The 17,190-nt window shown below is 39.7% G+C and overlaps 1 protein-coding gene across 1 annotated transcript in view; it reads right to left on the reverse strand.

The window, feature by feature from the left end:
* Positions 1-369: 369 nt before the first annotated feature.
* The window catches only part of LOC141391434 (serine protease snk), a 41,117-nt gene continuing 24,296 nt past the window's right edge, over positions 370-17,190 (reverse strand). Inside the window, exons 2-5 of the mRNA XM_073964325.1 lie at positions 11,190-11,299; positions 982-1,149; positions 665-917; positions 370-593 (exon numbers count right to left, since the gene is read on the reverse strand). Coding sequence (XP_073820426.1) covers positions 399-593; positions 665-917; positions 982-1,149; positions 11,190-11,299 — 726 coding nt within the window. The 3' untranslated portion in view covers positions 370-398. The remainder of the gene's footprint in view (positions 594-664; positions 918-981; positions 1,150-11,189; positions 11,300-17,190) is intronic.

Below are 17,190 nucleotides of genomic sequence, written 5' to 3' on the forward strand. Positions count from 1 at the left end.
TATATACTGTCAAAATTTTATATACGTACGCAGGGGTGTGGCTCAAGGGTCCTCCCTCGAAATGAACATTTTCCATACAAATTTTGAACATTTTTGGACCTATGTTGACAATTTTTGGTTGAAAAGTTTTGTGCCTTAAATGTAAAATTACAGCTACTTCGAAAAAACGCCAAGATCATCAATATAACTAAAAAGGTATCGTCATATGTGGGTTATACCAAAACGTGAACAAAATATAGCATTCAAACTGAATTATTGCGGATGCTGGAGAACAATAAGGCCGCATGAGCCGATGGTTTAACAGCCGAGCTGCTTAAACCGGAGGCGACACGAAGTATTCTGAAAACCTACGAAAAACTGCATAAAAACTTGTGATAAATATTTAATTTCTTTATTAGCTAAAACTGCTGAAAATCTTCCGGCCAAACTATCGATGCAATCCAATCGATGTAGGATGAAACTCGGGTGTAGACACCAGGACTGCCGCTGCCACAAACCTCACCATAGGATATAATGCCAACTAAATAAAAACGGAAACCAGGACGATTACTACGGCGCCGAAGATTCAATTGCAGAGGGCCACCAGAGTCACCCTGTAATAAAATAAAAGTTTAAGGAACATTAAGAAGATTCTAAATATAGTAGAAAAATTGCCTTCATTTACCTGACATGTATCACGTTTTTGCACATAATCTTTGGCACAAATCTGAGTCTCAACAATACCCTCTGGCGAACTGTCATCCCTCGGCAAAGCCTGATTACATTCCTGCAGCCTAACCAATGTTAAATCGAGTTCTGTCAAAATATTTGTTGGTGCTTTGGCAAAACTTGTTGAACCATAACCCATGGTAAAGACATGCGGATAGGGTATGCGATCGAGGGCCCACAAACGTATTGGTCGAACGTATCTGGTAAAGCTGAAATAAGTTTTATATTTTTTTATTGAAATGCTATAGGTATGTATGCCAAGATACTACTTACACAATTGGTTCTTGTAGCCGCAACAGAGCAATGTCATGATAATGCAGTATCGAATTGTAGAGCGGATGTAAAATAATCTCTGAAATTATTCGTGTCTGCGGCATTTCTGAATTTTCATTTTCTTCCTTTAGGTTTATAATGCCAAATTTTGCCAGAACGGGGGTGTCACTGAAAGTAGAACAACAAAAATGTGTTGAATATTTAGATCTTTATTTAAATAGGCAATATCCATTTAAGGTCCTAGAATTAGTTCTAAGATATTCATAGTTGGATACAATATAAACAAGGGAAGTGATGAGGATCTAAGACGAAATCCTATAACTACTGCCTTATCCCTTGGCGGACACTGCCTTATAACCACCTCATTTTATAATTATCGCTTATTGCTAACGAATTTCGACAGGTATACTTATATCGTTACATTGGGTGGGTGATTGGGTAAGTCACAGTGAATTCGATCTATTCTAAATAATTTTGTAAATAATTTGTCTTTAAAAAATCTATATGTGACTTACCCATTCACTTGACCACAATGTGCGGCGGTTATAATGTAGTACGGACTTATTAAACTTCCTCCACATTTGTATTCTAAGAGATTTTCAGTTGTTCGAAATCCTAAGGCCGCCTGAAAAGAAATCGTAGAACCAAAACATTTTAACAACAATTTACGTTCATGAAAAAAAAAAAACAAACATAATTTGAAAGCGGCATAAATTTAGGTTAAACATGGTTGAATACGACATGCGAAATTCAATAGAAATTACTTACTTAGTTGGCCCTCTATAGAACATTTGTCCTATAAGCCGAACTAAGAAAAGATTTCCATTCATCTCTATTTGTTGCTGTATTTCTCCAATTTGGAATACCACATTTTTCGATCTCGCCTTCCATTTGTTTACTCCATCGAAGCCTTTGCATTCCAGTTCCACATGTACTGCCATGCGGCCCGCATTTATACGCCTTTATAGCGGTTTCATCCAGGGATGCCAAATTGTTGGTTTTACCACGTTTTAGGAGTTGTAGCGATTTTGGCTGTTTAAGGTGGCGATTTTTACGTGAAATGAATTGTTCCACAAACATCCCATGCGGGACAAGGGAGACTTCTCTCATATCAATGAGTGCACCCCGATTTATATTAGCTCAGTGATATGGAACCTACTGTTTATCGACGAGTCCGAACGGCGTGTCTTAAGTAAATTAAAAGTAAGAAGTGTGTTGAAATTAAAAACAAATTCTCCACATCAACTGTTCTAAAAATAGAATTTTTCACCTTACTTTTCAACTTCTATTGGCCACAGAATAACTAGTTATTCTAGTGGTCATAAAATAGCTAGAAACTGAGTGCGACATGCCCTTGTAAAAATAAAGGGGAAGAAGGGGATTTGAGAGTAGTTACGGCTGCCAAAAATCCCTTACGAAACCCATGAGTTTGGGAGGACTTTTTTTGCTGGGTATGTGCGATTTTTTAAATTTCTCTCTGTGTAACTGCTGAAAAATTTTTTACGCATTTTCGTAGTGTTTTTTGGGATTTGTGGTGGTTTTTAACACAACTTTTCTGTATCGATTTTTACCTCGGAACAGTTGGCATCCCTGGTTTCATCATCGCTCATTGTTATGACATGGCCCTAGCCAACGCAATCGATACGTTTAACTATACTGATGTCGTTGTATAGTTAATACAGTTTGTGGTTCATGCGACGTCGATATTCACCGTCAAAGCATATTAAGCCGTAGATCTTTCGAAGAATTTTTCTCTCAAATACACCAAATACCCAGATTTCGGAACCATACATTAGCACGGGTAGTATCAGTGCTATATTTGTTTGACGCGATGTGACTGCTTACTTATGGTTATATCACACCATATGCTTTTTCACACGTATGACATCAGCTGGTCTGTATATTAGTATACCCAAAGCATATGGGGTAATATAGCCATTAAGCCAAAGTTGTCCCTGTTAACCAGTACTGTTCTTCCTATTTCACAACTGATGTTGTTTGTTGTGTTTATGGCGGTGCCGAGGTAGACGAAGTCTTTAACTACTTCAAAGTTATATGAACCAACTTCTACAGTTGGTCCGAGTTCTATGGATTCATTTCACGTCGATACCATCAACTTGATCTTGTCGCCGTTTACTCCCATACCCACTTTCGCAAAGGTATCAGTTACTTATTTTACGATCGACCAATAATGCCAATGTCGTCAGCATATGCAAGTAACATGTGGTTATTGCTGAATATTGTGCCATTTCTTTTGGCGTTTGCACCTCGTATAACGTTGAAGAAATCACACGAAAGCCAAAAAGACAGCCCTTCTGAAGTCTCTTTTGGTACCGAGCTGTTCGGAGAGGTTCTTTCCACTTTAGGCAGTCAGAGTCATCTTACAAAGCCGAATGTGATTTGTGGGGATACCAAATGCAGACATGGCTTGGAATACATTTGAACTCAGGGGGATGTCGAAGGCTGTTTTATAATTGAGAAAAATGGTAGGTGTCGATCTACATCTCTTGGGTCTTTTCTAGGATTTGTTGCAGGTTAAATAGTTGGTCAATGGTGGATTTACCAGGTCTAAAACCGTATTGACATGACCCAATTATTTCGTTGACCATAGGCTTCAGTCGTGCGCACAATATCCCAAACACTATTTTATAAGCAATATGGAGCAGACTTATGCCCCTGAAATTAGAACACACTGTCGTATCTCCTTTATTGTGGACGGGACACAGAATGGTTAGATTCGAATCATTGGGTACGCGTTTTTCTTTTCAGAAGATGCCAACTAGCTGATGCATACACCTTATCAGCGTGTCGCCTCCGGTTTTGAACAGTTCGGCTAATATGCCATCGTCTCCTGCTGCCTTTTTATACCCTCCACCATTGCCCCATATAACGGTATCTCCCCATTTAAGGTATTTTGAGGTTTAAGCTACATTTTTTACCGAAGAAATTCCCCCAACTAAAAATTGTAAAGATGGGTCCACGTTCTAGTATAGGCCCCATATAATGGTACCCCCCGATTTAAAGTATTTTAGCTACATATTCCGACCGAACATTTGGAACATGTACACACTGAGGTGGCAGCCGCTGGCCGGAACATTGGTTCTGTGTTGTTCCGGGTCAATCAGGTACGAAAGAACCCGCTGCCGTGGGATTGTAGCTGCCACGACAAACTAGAGTAGTTTTGGCTCAACTACGTTCGGGATATTGCAGTCGCCTAAATTCTTATTGGGAGGAAATCGATCCCGCCGTGCAAGTTTGCGGCATGGGCCCGCACTAGAGTAGTTTTGGCTCACCTACGCTCGGGATATTGCAGTCGCCTAAATTCTTATTGGGCGGAAATCGATCGCGCCGTGCAAGTATGCGGCATGGGCCCGCACGACACACAACATCTTTTTAACTGCCCCGCCAAACCTACCCATCTAACTCCAGTGGATCTGTGGCTACATCCCATCGAAGCAGCCACTTTTCTGGAACTGGAGATAAACCCAGAGCCAGATTGAACAGAGGAACGAACAAATAAACATAACAAAAACACTGTTACAACAACAACAACCGAACATTTGAGGTTCCCAATGACCAAAAAACTTCTCCACTAAAAATCGCTAGACGTGGACCTACGTTTGGGTATAGCCCCCACATAACGATACCCCCCATTAAAGGTATTTTAAGGCTTTTAGCTACATTTTTTGACCGAATTAGCTGAAATTTTACATTTGAGGTGCCCAAAGGACAAAAAACTAAATTATCAAGGTAGGTCCATGTATAGCCCCCATATAATGGTACCACCCGATTTAAGGTAATTTGGGGATTTTAGCTATTTTTACCGAACTAGCTGTAATTTGTCATTTGAGGTTTTCAGCGGTCACAAAACTTCTTCACTAAAAATCGTCCACAAAGGTTCGTATTTTGGTATAGCCCCCATATAAAGTTACCAACAGATTGAAGAATATTTTAGATACATTTTTTGACCAATTAAGACATTTGGGTTATCCCTGGTGGAACAATTTTTGCACCAAACAGAAAGCTAATTATTCCATTTTAGTTTAAAATATTTTATGTTCCGGCCCGGCCGAACTGAATGTATTTTACTTGTTATTCTTCAGCCGATGTGCATCTCTTACTCTTTGGTAGAATTTCTGGCTCCTATACATCTCACACACCCCCCATTTTCCATTTCTCTCTTCTTCCTGCGGAAAAGACGATACCTCCTTTTCTATCGATACCTCTCTCATGCGCTACGCGTTGCTACTGAATGTAGATTATGGTAAATTTTTCTCTTGGGTAGCAACATATGGTTTCTTGGTGGAGGCCTCTGGTATTCCAGTATGGATTTTACGGCCGTTTGCATGGGGTGGGCAATACTTCGCCCCTGTGCTGATATGTTATCGGGACGAGGCGTGCTTTGATTAAGCAATTGGGTCAGTTGAGTGGAGTATGCTGTGGCTGTTTGTTGTGATTGCAGCTTACCGATGACTAACTTCCCTGTTTTGTATGTTCGTAATTTATTTGCTACGTTTAATCGGGTACATACCGTTGCTGCAACAAGGCGATGTTCCGAGAGTCAATGTTTGCTCATCGGAACGATCGTACATCCAACACGCTCCATGAATGACTTCTATTTATCACAACGTGATCAACTTGAGTTCTCGGTTTTTGGTCTGGAGGCAGCCGGAAGCTCTTATGAATCTTGAGATGCTCAAATTTGGTAGTGCTAACTAACAGGTTTTTTGCAGATGCGAAGTCTTTCAGCCTCATTCCATTGTCAGATGTTTCACTGTGGAGACTGAATTTCCCGACTTTTGGGCTAAAGATATTCTCCGTTCCCTTTTTGCATTAAATTCGCCTAGAATAAGTTTAATGTCATGGCCAGGACAACTGGCATATGTTTCTTCTTTGCGCTCGTAAAATATATCTTTGATACGTTCGTCCTTGTCTTCAGTGGGAGCATGAATGCAAATAAAGCTGATGTTGATGAATTTTGCTTTTATACGTATTGTAGCAAGTCTATCATTCACTGGGGTGAAGCTGGAGACAAGATGTTTTAACCTCCGACCAACTACAAATCCGCAACAAAACTTAAGCTTTGTGTCATGGCAGCTGGAATACAGTGCGTTAGGTGTTGTTGTGACGCCTTTCCCAATCCCTGGTATTTCCAGTATGGTAGTAATATCGGTCACATTTTTTTCAAGTACATCTGTCAATGCATAAACTGCGCCTTCTCTATGAAGAATCCGAATATTCCAGGTTCACATTCGCTGATCATGGTCTTTAATTCACACACATCACCCACACACTTATCCTATAACCCACACCAACACATCCCATTCAAAAACCAAAGGATGATATTATGGATTTCAGGGAAAGAACCGAGGAAGAATCAGTCAGACTGTTACAACAACAACACTTTGATATGATCAAAAATGCGTTTCACCGAAAGAATGGTTTTGGACCGTTTTCGACGAAATCAGCTTCAGACTATTTGCAGACGATTTAGCCCTCTTCATCTGTTTGCCTATCTGGCTGGTGCATAACTTCGATAACGATAACTCACGAACGGATTAACCGATTTTGGACCTCGCAATATTTGATTCCAAACTTATGTCACTGCTTCGGATACTTCCCCAAAAATTCCAAAGGTTTTGCCAAAACGGTGCGCACGACAATATCAATCCTTAACACAAAATTTCAAAACTTGTTGCAAAAGTTCGGTTTAAGGACGTTTCACAAATCGTTTTAATTATTGTTTTCTGTAACATGTTATCATAGCCTGATGGTGTTCCAGATTTTTGATCCGTGAAAAGCTAAAGTGCTCGATCCCATCCCGACTAAAGCCTTGATTACTTGTTTTCATATCTTTTAAATCAAATAGCGGGTATTGAGCCACTTTTGCTAACTCACCATATGTGGATATTGGCCAGGCGCCACAATAGAACGACCATCAAAATCATCCGTGGTCGCTTGGAATTCCTCAGCATCACTATTTCCACTATAACTCTTTTCCAAAGTCTTGTAAATTTTATAGAAATTTTCTTGTCGTTGTGGTTTTGGTTTATGTGGACGGGCAAATTCTAGTGAACGAAGCGAATCGAATGTGGGAAGTTTTAAATTTCGTAGCACTTGATTTTGTATTTTTTCCAATTTAGCCCATCCTTTGTTCAATTCAATTTGTATTGAATTGAAAATATCATCAGTAATTGATTGCACTGATTGCAAAGATGGCAGAGGTGGCGGTGTAGGAATAACATTAAATGGCACTATCGAATTGGTGGACATGGCCTGTAAACGATTACGTCGACGTTGAGCAAATGATGATACAATTAAGATAGCCAATAATAAAAACGAAAATAATTTCATATTTATATTACGTAATATAAAACCGTTTTGCGACAAGTGTTCGCTAAGAATTTCAAATTAGAACTACCGCTGCAAAAATTTCGTTTAGTAGTTATCTAGAAGTAGATACTTGCTAATCGTTTTGTTGTTTGCAAATTCGAAATCTTTTTATTTTAATAATTTAATTATTTTAGTTAGTAGACATCGTAGAGTTTTATTTTTTACCCATAAAATAGAAATGAAATAATAATTAACTAATTATCAGTTCGAATACATTCTGGTTTTAAATTTAGTGAATGGACTACTGCAACCTAACAAAATGTGGACTGGTATAACAGTTGCTAAACAAACGCATAGAATAACGAGCAAGAAATGGTAGTGGGCAAAGTCGACTACGTAATACCCTATATTAATGTGCACTATTAATGACTATAATGTTCTTGGAGCAGAACTGAAGTGGTACTTATTTCCCTTTACGGAACACAAGAGGGAACAAGTTATGTAGACTAAATGAGAACGGCGTTAAGTTCGGCCTAGCCGCAATTTTACCACCCTCCACCACGAACTGTATTGAAGTAAGTAGGTATTGGTTTATGAAAGTACTAAATTCCCAACGAGGATTTCTACGGATTGAGATTCCAAAATACCAAGTCACATCGACTTCAGAAGGAAAATGTAGCAAATCCCTCTAAAACAGCTCACATGGGACGTTATCGTTGTTCTTTCTAAAACATCTTCTTTCTAAAACTTATTCTTGGAACACCAATTTGTCTGCTTGCGCAAGTACCCAGGCTTCGGAGCCATACATCAGCACGGATGGTATCAGTGTTTTGTAGAGCGTTATTTTTGTTTGACGAGATGTGGCTTTGTTTTTAAACTGCTTACTTAAACCAAAGTAGCATCTGTTGGCCAATACAATTCTTCTTTTTATTTCACAACTGATGTCGTTTGTTGTGTTTACGGAGGTGCCGATGTAGACGAAGTCTTTTACTACCTCAATATTATAGGAACCAATTTCCACAGTCGGTCCGAGCTCAATGGACGCATTGCGCGTCGACACCATCAACTTGGTCTTCTCACCGTTTACCGCCAGACCCATTTTAGCAGATTCTCCTTCGACCTTTATAAAGGCATCAGTTACTTCTTTTACTGATCGGCCCATGATGTCTATATCATCAGCATAAGCAAGTAACATGTGACTATTGGTGTAGATTGTGCCACTTCTTTTGACGTTTGCCTCTCGTAAAACCTTTTCTAGCAGGATGTTGAAGAGGTCACACGAAAGGCTGTCTCCTTGTCTGAAACCTCTTTTGTACCAAACTCTTCGGAGAGGTTCTTTCCTATTTTAACTGAGGACCTCGTGTCAGTTAAAGTCATTTTACAAACCCGGATGAGCTTTGCGGGGATACCAAATTCAGACATGGCTTGGAATACCTTTGAACGCAGCGGGCTGTCGCAGGCGGCTTTATAATCGACAAAAAGGTGGTAGGTGTCGATCTGCATCTCTTGGGTCTTCTTCAGGATTTGCCGCAGGGTAAATATCTGGTCAATATCTGGTCACTTGCCAGGTATAAAGCTGCATTGGTATGGTCCAATTATCTCGTTGACCATAGGCTTTAGTCGTTCGCATAATATCCCTGACACGATCTTGTCGGCAATAGGGAGTAGACTTATGCCCCTATAGTTAGAGCATACAGTCTTATCTCCCTTCTTGTGGACGGGACACAGGATACTCAGGTTCCAATCGCCGGGTACTCGTTCTTCCTGCCAGATGGTGCTAACTAGCTGATGAATACACCTTATCAGCGTGTCGCCTCCGGTTTTGAACAGCTCGGCTGGTAAGCCATCGGCCCCTGCTGCCTTATTATTCTTCAGCCGATTTATTGCTGTCTTACCTCATCTTGGCTAGGCGGTATACATTCAATACCACCTTCTGGGATTGGGACTGTGGTATCTTCGTCGTCTTCGCTGCTATTGGATACCAACAGATTTGAAAAATGTTCTTTCCATATCCTGAGTACACTATCTGTATCAGTTACCAAATTACCTTGCTGGTCTCTACAGGAGGATGTGCCTGTACCAAAGCCATCAGTTTGATGCTTGACTCTTTGGTAAATTTTTCGGATCTCATTTTCGGACTTCATCTCGATTTTTTTCACACTCCCGCTTTTCCATCTCTCTCTTTTTCCTGCGGAAAAGACGTTTCTCCTCTCTCCTTTTCTCTCTGTATCTCTCTCGTGCGCTACGCGTTGCTACGGATTGTAAAGTAGCCCTATATGCCGCATTTTTCTCTTTGGTGGCAGCACGACACTCCTCATCATACCATGGGCAATGCTTTGCCATTGCGCTGATATGTTATCGGGATGAGGAGTGCTTTGATTAAGCAATTGGGCTAGTTGAGTGGAATATGCTGTGGTTATCTGTTGTGATTGCAGCTTACCGATGTCTAACTTTCGTGTTGTGTCTGTTCGTACTTTGTTTGCTACGTTTAAGCGGGTGCGTACATTTGTTGCAACAAGGTAGTGGTCCGAATCAATGTTTGCGAATCGGAACGATCGTACATCCAACACGCTCGATGAATGTCTTCCATCTATCACAACATGATCAATTTGGTTTCTTGTTTTCTGATCTGGAGACAGCCCGGTGCCCTTATGAATATCGAGATGATTAAATCTGGTACTGCTAACTACCATGTTTTTTGCAGCTGCAAAGTATATCAGCCTCATACCATTGTCAGATGTTTCACTGTGGAGACTGAATTTCCCGACTGTTGGGCCAAAGATATTCTCCTTTCCAATTTTGGCATTGAAATCGCCTAGAATGATTTTAATGTCATGGGTCATATGTTTCTTCTAAGCGCTCGTAAAATATATCGTTGGTCTGTTCGTCCTTTTCTTCAGTGGGAGCATGAGCGCAAATAAAGCTGATGTTGAAGAATTTAGCTTTTATTTGAATTGCAGCAAGTCTTTCATTCACTGGGGTGAAGCTGGATACCAGATGTTTTAGTCTCCGACTAACTACGAATCCACAACCAAACTCATGCTTTAAGTCATGGCAGCTATATGTTGTTGTGACGCCTTTCCCAATCCATCGTATTTCCTATATGGCAGTAATATCGGTCTTGTACTTTTTAAGTACGTCTGCCAATGCGAAGACTGCACCTTCTCTATGAAGAGTGCGAACATTCCAGGTGCAGATTCGCAGATCAAGGTCCTTAAAACGTTTGCGGGGTTCGTCAACTTTAGAGGGGTTTGTTTTTCTTTTCTTTCGTTTTTTCATAGTAGGCTGTTTTTTCTAGGGGAGGGTTACAAACCCGACGCCCAAACCCAAGTTTTTAACGTTCTTATGGGTGAACGCGCATCACATGTTAGCTCACTACCTTTAACGGGTGTTAAAGGCAGTTCCCCAGGTGACACCACGGGGAGGTCAGTGTCCACTTGGGATGAAAGAGGGACCAAGATAAATCCTGGGCTTTGCCATGTTAAAACCGGTCAGGACCGTTGCTTGGTATCTTCCATCCCCTACGTCACGAATATACAGGAAAACAAAACATAATTTTATTCTGAACCAAGTCCTGGTAAATGTCTAAAAGGATTATGAAAACGGGACAATATTTGTTAGTTATCAATGAGAACCAAACCTAAAATCTTTTGGGCAACATTTTTGTAGAATATTTGGACGTTGTAAAATCTCATATTGCTGTATATTATAGGGGAAAATCAAAAAAATCATCACGCGATATTTCAGAAAGTGTACCTATGGCGAACATTTTCTGCGGGGTTCTTTATATACTCAATATAAATGTACAATATATGACCATAAAGATAGTTCTCGGAAATATATCCGTTCATAGAAAATAATTTATAGAAACTTACCCATTCAATTGACAACAGTGGGCCGCCGTAATAACAAAATTAGAACTGATAAGACTTCCGCCGCACTTGAACTCGACCAATTTCTCAGATGTTGGAAATCCTATTGCAGCCTAGAATACAAAAAAATACAAATACAATTCAATGCTTTAAAACAAATTGTGGTGGAACTTAGTTTAATAAATAACTGTACAAATATCAATTATCAAATTAAAAATAAAAAAATCATAATAGGCCAGTATAAGGGGGAAATAGCTAATATTTTCATAATTCTGAATTTTGGTGGAAAGTTAAGGCACTATTCCTTAGATATCGCGATCTAAGTGTTTCGTTATTGCACGTTTAGGAACATAGCTACGAAGTTATGCCATTGGAGCAATACTCCACCGGACATAAGCATTAATCTAAAATCTTATATTGAAAAAGGCACGTATTCAACTCAGCTTTAGATAAACATTTTGACATCGCACCGCTCTTCGCATAAAATACAACGAACTTTATCACGTATATTCGAGATGATGCAAACAATAAAGCGTGTCGCCTAAAAAAAAGATTTTAATTATTATTGGTGTCTTGTGATAATAATTCATAAAACCGCAAGTTATAATGGGGAATCACTTTACATTTTGAAATCAATAAAACTTGTTTATGGGGAAAGGGGACTAGTTTTATACGGCTCACGTGAAATATTAATTTTTTATGCGGCACCATTTGGAAGTTCAAGTATGTAATTTGCATATGGTGACGTTTTAGTTTAAGGGTTAAGATATGTATGACAAATGAAAGAATATTAATTGATTCTGTAAAATTGTTTGAATCATATTATAATGGTCGGAAATGTTAATGGAGGCAGACTTCAATCAAGCGATTCGCTTATTGGGCGATTTCAAACTGCTTCTACACTCCAGTGGAGAGGCTGATTTCTAGAAGGAAAACTTTAAACCCATAAACATAGAGGAAGCACAACGCAGGCTAAGACAAGTAATGATCCGAACCAGAGTATGGCTGGAATCGCACGGATCGGAGTTGGCCATGCACAAAACCAAGTTAATATTATTGACAAGGCAGCATATTCCAGCAGTAGTCGACATGGAAGTAAATAACATAGTCATTCGCACACAGGAAGCTGTCACAGCCCAACTTAGCAAACTGATGAAAAATGTCTGAGGGCCTCTCCCCAATAAAAGGAAATTACTGATGGAGGCGTGCAACAGTATTCTCCTCTATGGTTGCGAAATTTGGGCACGGAGTCTGCCAACGGCACAAAATGCCAAATTACTAGCAGTACAGCGGCTTTGCGAGTTGCTTCTGCATATCGCACGGGAATGATACCCATTGACCTAGTGGCAGAGGAGCGGTCGAAATAGTTTGAGGCAAAGCTCTCCCAAAATACATATGCGAATGCAAAGCAAGTGAAGGAAGACACGCATGAAAAAGGGCAAAGGCGCTAGGATAAGGAAATCTATGGCAGATGGACTACGAAGCTTATCCCGAATGTAGGTAGATGGGTGAATAGAAAACATTGCTATCCGGACATGGATATTTCTGGAAGTATTTGTTTAAACGAGGAAAGTGCAGTTTCCCTTTCTGCTTATACGAAGCCGATGGACCGAACTCCGGAGAGAAGCAGCGAAGGTAACAGACGATATCTCGATAAGAGATGAAGAACAGTGGAATGCAATCGCAAGGAGCTGCTGGGAAAGAAAAAGGTGGACCTAGGTAAGGTTAGAGCAAGCAAACGGAGGAGCTTGGCCAAAGAAGTAGAAGGCCACAGGCCAGGGAACCACGTCTAAGTAATACGAAAATTATTATTACTGTTATTATTGTTATTATTAGCTTTGTTCTTTTACTTTTTAATGGTAAGAGTGGTAAAAGAGAAAAGTGTCAAAATTGCTCAAACTTGCTCTCTCATGAACATTTTTACCAGAAAAGTAAAGGAACGGGAAAAATGGTAGATCTGGCAGCAATGTCAAAAAGAAACATAAAAAATCAATTTTCGTCTTTTATTTCACAGTTTTTAATTTAGTTTTGTCAGCGTTCGACTTTTTCTTCTGTTTTTCGTCCATTTTTTTTCATTGTGAAATAATCGTCAAAAAAGTCGAAAAATCAGTTCAGTCATTTTTTATCTGCAGAAATTTTGCTGGTAGCCTGTGGTAGAAGAGAAAGCCATTTTAAAAATCAATCAATGCAAGGCCTTTAATCCCATTGTCGTTGTTTTAATATTTTATTAAAACAACTTTCTTTTATTAGTGGGAAAAATAAGCGAAGTTTACCAAGGTTTAAGGCAGGGAAGACTATAGCTTCGGATCCCGCCACAGATAATCATCAGTTCCCTTGTTTTTCAACAAAAAACTTTTTATAGCCAAGTGTCAATTGTTCCTTCAAATAGATACGTGTCCAAAGCAACACTCTGATTGAGAATTTCTTTGGCACTACCTAAACCCTAACAACTTCACTTGCAAACAAAACCAAATCCTGTTATGTGTTCTTTTAATCTCAACGAAAAACATATTATTTTGTTGGTATTGCATATTACAGCAACAAACCACACTTTCGACGGTGCCTGGTGTCACAATTATGAGTGTTGAAGTTTTTAATTTGGGATGACGACTTCTATTTGGTTGGTGACGACCCAGGTTCAAATCCCAGGCGGGCTCAGCTGAATTTTTATTTTATTTATTATTTGTAAGATTTTAATTAATTTAATTAATCGAGCTATATTGACCTAAGGAGATTCTATTGAAAAAATGATATCTGGCGAAGTCCTACACATCAACCGCTATGAGACCGCTATGCGACAATCGTCTCGTTATTATTATAGTTATTATCTAAGGACGAACTACTGAGAAGAATGACAGTAATCTGACAATTAATAACAGAAATAACAAACCGTAAAGTAGGATCACATCATTTCGTAACGTGCTAATAAACAAGACAATGTGTTATCCTAACATTTTTTAGAAATTCGATCGTTAAAAAATTGTCCAATAAATGAGAGCGAGTTGAGAGAGGCTGTTTCACAGTTCTCTAACTGAGAACTCTTGCTGGGAAATTTGCAAACATTTCAAGTTTGGCCAGATGGCGCAGATGTTTTCTGTCCATGGAGAACTCGAAATTTCAATTAACAGTTTGGAAGAAGTATTAGGCTAAATAAAGTTCGGTTAGTTCGTTCGAGAGCTATCCTGCCCTCCAGCCAAAAAGACAGTCGTACATGTCGTACATGACTAAATCGCCTCCAAATTATCTGAAACGGATTTGTTCTTAACATATGTGACACTTATGTCGATGTGGAACATTTTTCATCGTATCAAAGTGTGTATAAGGGTGGTTCCTCTTTTAAAATTAGATAAAATCTTACATATAAAATGATTCGATAAAAAACCTCACCAACAAAATAATATTTCTTTCCTTTGTTGATTAGAAGTTTGTGAAATTTTTTGGAAGTCATTGTATATAATTGAACACAACCTTTAGATCTAAATATAGGTAACATAACATAGGATCATCAAACACACCGAAAAGTTAAATATGGACGAATAAATATTCATGAATTCAGTAGGAATTGTGTAAGTCTTGCTTTGGTCAATGCCGATTGGAGATTAATATGATTTCCAGTGAGTCTTCAAGCATTTGAAAGCTTCATTCAGAGCTGCAAATACTTACTTAGCTGGTCGTATATAGAACATTTGTTCCATAAACCGAACTAAAAAAAAATATATCCATTCCTCTCTTATTGTTGCTTTATTTTCCCAATCTGAGATATCAAGCCTTCTAATTTAACGCTTAACTTGATCGCTTCAACTTCGTGGCAACTTTTTCGCAATCTTGGGGCTGCAAACCCCCCTTCGCCCACAAGTCCTAAGATGGATCCAAACATCATTGCCGCCCATATAGTCAATTTATCTAAGGCCGAGGCTGAGAAACCGTTCACGCGAAATATTAACTCGGAATTAAAGGCCCTACGTAGTCACACCACCTCAAATGACTCCTTCTCTCACCCTTTCACCGTATCGGAAATTGACCAAGCACTGTCAACGATGAAAAATGGAACAGGCACAGGGGTGGATTGCATCTACCCAGAGTTCATAAAACATAGTGGTCCCCGTACTAGGAAATTGCTTGCCAGATTCTACACCGATATCCTTCACTCAGGCTGTATCCCGGGTCTCTTTAAGAAGTCAAAAGTCATTGCCCTTCTCAAACCAGCTGAAGCTTCGAGCTACCGTCCGATTGCCCTCCTCTCAGTGTGCCTAAAGTTATTTGAAAGGCTTTTATTGAGCCGTATTGATGAAGAAATAGAGAAGTTTATCCCACCTGAACAAGCTGGATTTAGAAAAGGTAGGAACTGCACCGACCAAGTACTAGCACTCACGAATTTCATAGAAAATGGTTTCGACCAAATGCAAAAAACAGCGCTCTCATTCGTCGATCTGTCGGCTGCCTATGATACAGTATGGAAAAAAGGACTCCTGCTGAAACTAAATAAGATCATACCGTGCAGTAGAATTTGTAACATTATATCAGCTCTCCTCAGCGACCGCCTCTTCACTGTTTATCTAAACAACAATCATAGCAGATAGAGAAAACCCAGCAACGGCTTGCCACAGGGTTCAGTTCTAGCTCCCACACTCTTCAATCTGTACACGCACGACCTTCCTGATACTGTTTCCCGCAAGTTCATCTACGCGGACGATATGGCGTTCGCAGTACAAAACTCTAAGTTTCATATTTTGGAAAAGGCTTTAGAGGATGATCTATCAATAATCTCATCCTATTGCCGAAGATGGAGACTAAAGCCCGGTCTACCGAAAACCGAAGTATGTTGCTTCCACCTCACGCATATTGATGCAGGGAAACAACTTACAGTTCGCCTTAATGGGTCTGTTCTCTCCCACAACTTCAATCCAAAATACCTGGGAATAACCCTTGACAGAACCCTTTCGTTTAAACAACACCTTAATAAAACAGCCCAAAAAATCAAATCTAGAAACAACATCATCCAGAAACTCGCAGGAACGAATTGGGGTGCCTCGGCCAACTGTTTTCGAACATCTGCCTTGTCTCTGATATACTCAACAGCCGAATACGGTTCAATAGTCACCACGTAAAACGAAGTGACGCCCAACTAAACTCCACCATGAGATTGATAACAGGGACACTAAAATCAACACCGATAGTATGGCCCCCAATGCTATAGAACATTCAACCTCCAAACATAAGAAGAAAACACGCTCTTCTCCAGGAGTATAATAAAATCACCGAAAATACCAGCATCCCCCTCAATCGAGATTTATCAATAGCATATGAATCCAGGCTGAAATCCATAAAACCGCCATTATTACTGGCCAAACAGCTACACAGCGAAGATTTTAATACACATACTGCTTGGCTATCACAGTGGAACTCTATGGGTCGCAGCAGTCCTCTTTTCAACCCACAAAATAGAACAACTGAATTCGATCTACCACGCAAACCCTGGTATAATTTAAATCGACTGCGCTCTTCCACAGGCCGAACAATGGAAAACCTACATAGATGGAGTCACGCCGACGACCCTATCTGCGTGTGCGGAGCCCAAACCCAGTCGATCGACCACATAATTTACAATTGTCCGATGCTATCTTTTCCAGGAAATATTGAGGAAGTACAGTCCCTTTCAACAGACGTAATATCCTGGCTACACACATTGAATCTGTAGATACATAAAATCAAAACTAACTCTGTAATTTTTTTATAAAAAAATCCACACGCTAAATAAAAAAATAAATAACAACTGATGTTGTTGTTGTGTTTATGGTAGCGCCGAGGTAGACGAAGTCTTTAACTACCTCAAAATTATACGAGCCAACTTTCACAGTTGATCCAAGCTCTATGGACGCAATGCGCTCCGACACCATCGACTTCGTCTCCTCGCTGTTTACCGTCAGACCAACTATAACAGATTCTCCTTCGACCTTTTTAAAGGCATCTGTAACTTCTTTTACTGATTGGACCATGATCTCTA

The sequence above is a fragment of the Musca autumnalis genome, unplaced genomic scaffold (genome assembly GCF_047663935.1).
Source record: "Musca autumnalis isolate F117 unplaced genomic scaffold, ASM4766393v1 scaffold_1, whole genome shotgun sequence".
NCBI classification, from domain to species: Eukaryota; Metazoa; Arthropoda; class Insecta; order Diptera; family Muscidae; genus Musca; species Musca autumnalis.